The 7,500-nt window shown below is 40.6% G+C and overlaps 1 protein-coding gene across 1 annotated transcript in view; it reads left to right on the top strand.

The window, feature by feature from the left end:
• The window catches only part of LOC143282570 (dual oxidase 2-like), an 89,902-nt gene that overhangs the window by 47,061 nt on the left and 35,341 nt on the right, over positions 1-7,500 (top strand). Inside the window, exons 16-18 of the mRNA XM_076588259.1 lie at positions 948-1,057; positions 2,130-2,288; positions 2,976-3,086. Coding sequence (XP_076444374.1) covers positions 948-1,057; positions 2,130-2,288; positions 2,976-3,086 — 380 coding nt within the window. The remainder of the gene's footprint in view (positions 1-947; positions 1,058-2,129; positions 2,289-2,975; positions 3,087-7,500) is intronic.

Here is a 7,500-nt window from a genome sequence, read left to right as displayed (position 1 = left end):
CCACCACCACATCATCACCACAACCACCATTACCACCACCATCACCATCATCACCACCATCATCATTACTACAACCACCACCACTACCACCATCATTACCATCACCACCACCACCACCATCACCTTCACCATCATTACCACCACCACCACCACTACCACCATCATTACCATCACCACCACCACCATCATTACCTCCACCACCATCACCATCACCAACACCATTACCATCACCACAACCACCACCACCACCACCACCACCACATCATCACCACAACCACCATTACCACCACCATTACCACCACCATTACCAACCACCAGCACCATCACCACCTCCATCATCACCACCATCATCATTACCACCACCACCACCATCACCATCACCATCACCATCATTACCACCACCACCACTACTACTACCACCACCATCACCACCACCACCACCACCATTACCATCACCACCACCACCAGCATTACCTCCACCACCATCACCACCACCACCACCATCATTACCTCCACCACCATCACCATCACCAACACCATTAACATCACCACAACCACCACCACCACCATCACCACCACAATCACCACCACCACAATCACCACCATCACCACCACCACCACCTCCACCACCATCACCACCACCACTACCATCACTACCACCACCACCACATCATCACCACAACCACCATCATCACCACCTTCACCACCATCACCACCTTCACCACCATCACCACCATTACCATCACTACCACCACCACCACATCATCACCACAACCACCACCATCACCACCTTCACCATCATCACCACCTTCACCACCATCACCACCATTACCATCACTACCACCACCACCACATCATCACCACAACCACCATTACCACCACCATTACCACCACCATCACCACCATTATCGTGGAAGTGGAGGTAACCGTGGTTCTCTGTGTTGCAGTCTTTTCACGCCTGAGGATTTGGAGGAGATCGAGTCCACCACCATCAACGACATCCTGGCTGCGGTCACCCACATCCCCCTCTCCCGTCTCCCGCCCAATGCCTTCAAGTGTACGTGCTCACTTGGAGGGAACTGCATAGACGGATAGTATCTCGCATTGTATTGGCTGACATTCCCCGCTGTTCTGTAATGTAATGTGTATTGTGTATTGAACTGTACTCTATGTACGTACTGTAATGTATATGCGCTGCATTCTGTATTGCATTTTTGGATGTGGTTGGTTGATGTATGTACTGAATGTGTTGTACTGTACTGTACGTCGTATTATTGTATTATGTGATTGTATTATGTTGTACTGTGCTGTACTGTACTGTACTGTACTGTACTGTACTATGCTGTATTGCATTTCATTGTATTATGTTGTACTGTGCTGTACTGTACTGTACTGTACCATGCTGTATCGCATTGTATTATGTTGTACTGTGCTGTACTGTACTGTTTTGTGTCGTGTCGCGTTGTGCTGTGTCGTGCAATGTATTATGTTGTACTGTGTTGTACTGTACTGTACTCTACTGTACTGTACTGTACTGTACTGTACCATGCTGTATTGCATTGTATCATGTTGTACTGTGCTGTACTGTACCGTGATGTATCATACTGTATTGCATTGTGTCATGTTGTACTGTGTTGTACTGTACTGTTTTGTGTCGTGTCGCGTTGTGCTGTGTCGTGTCGTATGATATAGCATCGCATCGTATCGTATCGCATTACATTGCATTGTATTATTTTGCATTGCATTGTATTGTAATGCGTTGTATTGTATTGTATTGTATCGCGTCGCGTCGCATTGCCTTGCATCGCATTACGTTACATTCTATTGTATTGTAATGCATTGCGTTGCTGCATTGCATTGTAATGCAATGTATCGTAATGCACTACTCTGCATTGTATCGTAATGTATCGTAATGCATTGCATTACATCGTAATGTATCGTAATACACTGCATTGCATTATAATGTATCGTAACGCACTGCATTGCATCGTAATGTATCGTAACGCACTGCGTTGCATTGTAACGTATCGTAATGGATTGCACCGTGATGCGTCGTAAAATTAGTGCATTGCGATGCATTGCTTCGTAATGTATCGTGATGCATTGTATTGTAATGCATTGCACTGCAGGCGAGACTAAGGGGAACTGCGCCTGTATGGACCCGTTCAACGTGAAGAAAGACGCGCAGAAATTTGAGAACTGCACCAGACTGCAGCACTACGATTACTTCAGCGGCAGCGAGGTGTCCTTCGCCGTCTCTTTCCTCATCCTCGCCCTCTGTGTGCCTGGTCAGTATCTCTGTCTTTTCCATTGTGTGGGTGTGTGTGTGTGGGGGGGGGGGGGGGGAAGGAGAGCGTGGGGCGTAGGGGGGAGGGGTATGAGTGTTGAGAAGGTGGGGGGGGGTGGGGGGGGGGGTAGGAGGTATGCGTATGTTTGTATGTGTGTGTGTAGGGGGTTGGGGTATATGTGTGTTTGTGTGTGTGTGTGTGTGTGTGTGTGTGTGTGTGTGTGTGTGTGTGTGTGTGTGTAAGGGGCAGGAGGAAGGTGTGTGTGTGTGTGTGTGTGTGACTGTCCGTGTCTGTGTCTGTGTCTGTGTGTCTCTGTATCTGTGTCTGTGTGTCTGTTTCAAGTCAAGTCATTTTCCTGAATTTCAAGATGTTGAAGAGAATATACAGCTACTGTTCTTTTACATCAAGCTAATTGGAAAATTAAAAAGAAGAAGAAGAAGAAGAAGAAGAAGAAGAAGAAGAAGAGAGAGAGAGAGAGAGAGAGAGAGAGAGAGAGCGTGTGTGTGTGTGTGTGTGTGTGTGTGTGTGTGTGTGTGAATGTGACACTGACAGTGTCGGCGGTATGACATCGGCAGTGCCAGTAGTGTGACAGTGTCATTCTCATGGATGTGACAGTGACATTGTCAGTGATGTGACGAAGGGTCTGGTGTCAGTGGTGTGACAATGTCAGTGCTATGGGTGTCACAGTGACGATCGGAGTCATGTTGTTGATGGCCAAACAGCGAGAGAAAGCCTTGGCAGCTGAGGTCCTGCGAAGACCCAAGAAGCGATCTAGCGACAGTCCCAACACTTTTTCCGGTAAGTCCACAGTACCTGCACAAAGAAGAATTAGAGATATTTTCAACTTTGGCCCAGTATTTAAGAATGTTGTTTCTACTGTAATGAAAAACACACAAAGTTGTGTTCACAATGGTGGATGGCTATCTGATTGGTTTCCAACAGAACGAGGAATCAGACAGGGATGCCCACTAAGTCCCCTTCTTTTCGTACTAGCAGTAGAAATACTGGCGATTAGAATTAGAAACAATAAAGAGATTCGAGGAACTGAACTGACGCCATTAGGAGGTATGTGCAACGAAAGTAACACCTCTAAAATAAAACAGTTTGCAGATGATACAACATTAACTCTAAAAAATGAACAGGACATTCGGATAGCTACAGACATTGTATCTCAGTTTGAAGAATACTCAGGTCTGAAATTAAATAAAAGTAAATCAGAGGGAATGTGGCTGGGGTCAAGAAAGCATGAAACAGGCGACATAAATAACATTCCCATAAGACCTGACAGGCTGAAAATTCTGGGGATATATTTCTCAGCAGACAAAGAAATTTCGGAACTGGAAGAAAACTGGAAATCTAAAATCGACAAAAATAACTATGGTGATTAAACGATGGGAACGAAGAAACCCATCACTATACGGCAAGGTTATCTTGGCAAAGACGTTTTTGTTGTCACAGTTCTCACACGTCCTGCAAGTATCGGCTTTACCAGTCAAAGTCCTCAGCACCATTAACACACTTAGGTACAGGTTTTTGTGGGGAAAAAAGTTTAATAATAAAAAAGCTTTTGAAAAAATAAAAAGAGGCGTCCTCAACCTTGACAAAGAAGATGGTGGCTTGAATATGATCAACATCGAACACCAACAGCAAATGTTCCTGGTCAAATGGGCAGCTAGACTCCTCAGAGAGACAAAAGCGCATTGGAGCATTCTTGCAAAACAAAATATGTCACCTTCCAAGGACAGTTATTGCAGTTTTAGCTGTAATATCTTACCTAAAGACATCAAAAAGCTGGAAAATGTTGAGTCATTCTTCTGGAGAGAGGTAATAAAAGCAGTAGCCGTTCTTAACAAAGACAGACCGATAGAAAATATAAAAACGGAACCGCTATGGAACAACAAAAATGTAAAATACAAAGGTAATGTGTTACACTTTCCCAAATGGAGCTAAAAAAAAGGCATTCTTATCGTGCAGGATCTTTGGCAGCATGGAAATGTAATGACATACGAAGAAGTAGAACGCAAACTGGGCACTGACCCGGGCCTTCTTTTCGAATACAATGCCATCATAAACGCAATACCAGAACAATGGAAACAGCATCTATCCAACGATACCCACAAAGAGGATACCCCCAAAGACATTGCAACAACAGAGGGATACCTCACTACGTTATCTAACAAACAAATCCGAAAACACTTTGCCCTCAAACAAAACCATGAAATATGTGCAACACAATTTTGGAAGCGCAAACTAGACATCGATATCAAAGACTATTTCAACCTAGCTTATGAATGCACAAATGAATCCCGTCTGAGAATACTCCACTTCAAATTTATCCATAACATTTACCCAACGAATATTCTGCTTGCAAAAATTGGGGTGTCAAACACAAACACCTGCAACTGGTGTCAAGAAACTGATTACATTAACACGCCTTTTACTCTTGCCCCAAACTATCTGACTTTTGGAAACATGTGAAACAGTTCATTCTCTCCCGTTACAATACACTGATCCCTGTGAATGAAAAAGTAGCGTTGTTTGGTACAACGAAAATGGATATCCCAGATCATGAAAAGAGAAAAAAATCAACACGACTCTGTTGATAGCAAAACTGTCTATTTCTAAATTCAAATATGGTAAGTGTAAGAATCTGCATCTTATCTTTGAAACCGAGCTCAAATTACGTAAAATGTGATCTATGTCTACCAAGATACCCGAGCACTTATACGGATCCATAAAAAAAACTCAAGTGGTCAATTTAAATGTGTACATTTAAAGACGTTCCGTAAAGCTAATGCCTCCAGAGAGAGAGAGAGAGAGAGAGAGAGAGAGAGAGAGAGAGAGAGAGAATGAGATCGTGTCTACCTCGCCTCTTTTAGACATTGTGCACGAAACTACCCTGTATGTGATTTTATATGTTGCATGACCTTGACAATGTTTGAGCATGACAATGGTAAGAAGACAGATTACAGGGGGAAGAAAGAGAGAGAGAGAGAGAGAGAGAGAGAGAGAGAGAGAAAGGCAGAATAAAGAGATGAGAGAAGAGAAAAAAAAAAAAAAAGAAAGAGAAAGAAAAGACAACAGAAAGGAGAAAAATGATGATGGAAGGAACAAGAAGAAAGAATAAAAAAGAAAAAAAAAAAAAAAGAAAAAAGAGAGAGAGAGAGAGAGAAAAAAAAAAAAAGTGGGAAAGAACCTTCCAAGGATGCTGAGACTATCCTGCTCATTTGCAGAAATTTTACGCATCCACTGATTTCTCAAAAAAAAAAAAAAAAAAAAGAAAAAAAAAAGAAAGAAAAGAAAAAAAAGAAGAATTAGAAAAGATTCTAGGAAGCACGAATGAAACAAACGGGGTGTGTCTGTCTTTACGTGAAAGGATAATAGTTTACGTAGACAGTAGGGCCTGGTCTGATATTTCCTGTTGATATGATCGATGTGAAGCTTAGAATTCAACTCACTGTCTAAAAATGTTCCTAGATATTTTCATGTGTTCATTCGCTCAACTTCAATGTCTTTAATGAAAAGAGAAGGAACAACAACAGCTTTTTTTTCTTCTTCTAAATCATTTAATATTTCTTCCGTGTGTGGAACATTCAGGTCCAGGCCAGGTAATTATGATCACACCAGTCTATTAATCTTTTGACTTCTTGAAGGTATGCTGAATTGGAGTTTTCAAGTGCTGATCGAGTCATCAAAATATTTGATTAAAAGTTTAGAGTTACATCTTTTACAGTCATTTGTGTACAGCATGAATAAAACTGGAGATAGAAGAGTGCCTTGGGGAGCGCTAGTTGAAATAGTTCTGGAAGCAGAAACAGCTGACTGAAATTAGACGTAATGGATCCGCTGATTAAAAAAAAAGCAACTATCTGGAGAGTGCGGTTGAGCTTTTTTTTCCCCCTCATCAGATGCAGTTATATTGTATTGAAGGCTGACGAAAAATCAACGAAAACAATGTGTATAAAAATAGGAGGGCTTTACAAGACGAGAACAGGCATGGCGAAGCTGAATATTGTCGCAGATGAAAAATAGAAACCGACACCGTCATTGGTACACACAGACTTGCATGGTTCGCATTTTCTGTACTGAACAGATAATAAATGCCTGTAAATAGTCGGTAACACAAACACGGCATAAAACAGTAAGAAAACGCATACATTTCACCAGACACGACCACAGACTCGCTGCTTGCGCAGAGCCGCCCGGCCCATAGCAGTAGCACCTTTCGTGGTAAGTTAACATTAACAGTGTTATTACTTACATTCATAACACCTTTTGTAGCACGTTAACATTAACAGTGTTATTACTTACATTCATAACACCTTTTGTAGTAAGTTAACATTAACAGTGTTATTAACTTACATTCATAACACCTTTTGTAGTAAGTTAATATTAACAGTGTTATTACTTACAGTCATAACACCTTTTGTAGTAAGTTAACATTAACAGTGTTATTACTTACAGTCATAACATCTTTTGTGGTAAGTTAACATTAACAGTGTTATTTCTTACATTCATAACACTTTTTGTAGAAAGTTAACATTAACAGTGTTATTACTTACATTCATAACACCTTTTGTGGTAAGTTAACATTAACAGTGTTATTTCTTACATTCATAACACTTTTTGTAGAAAGTTAACATTAACAGTGTTATTACTTACATTCATAACATCTTTTTGTAGAAAGTTAACATTAACAGTGTTATTTCTTACATTCATAACACTTTTTGTGGCACGTTAACATTAACAGTGTTATAACTTACATTCATAACACCTTTTATAGTAAGTTAACATTAACAGTGTTATAACTTACATTCATAACACCTTTTATAGTAAGTTAACATTAACAGTGTTATTACTTCCATTCATAACACTTTTTGTAGAAAGTTAACATTAACAGTGTTATTACTTTCATTCATAACACCTTTTGTAGTAAGTTAACATTAACAGTGTTATAACTTACAGTCATAACACATTTTGTAGAAAGTTAAGATTAACAGTGTTATTACTTACATTCATAACACCTTTTGTGGAAAGTTAACATTAACAGTGTTATTACTTACATTCATAACACCTTTCGTGGTAAGTTAACATTAACAGTGTTACTAGCCACACACCTCCATGTGAAATGGACATTAATAGCATTACTTGCTATGGCAATGACACGTTTTATGGAAAGTAAACATTAACACCCTTTGTGGAAAGTAAACAT

The sequence above is a fragment of the Babylonia areolata genome, chromosome 5 (genome assembly GCF_041734735.1).
Source record: "Babylonia areolata isolate BAREFJ2019XMU chromosome 5, ASM4173473v1, whole genome shotgun sequence".
NCBI classification, from domain to species: Eukaryota; Metazoa; Mollusca; class Gastropoda; order Neogastropoda; family Buccinidae; genus Babylonia; species Babylonia areolata.
The sequence above is the reverse complement of the archived record's forward strand: the minus strand, read 5'-3'. Positions and strand labels throughout refer to the sequence as shown.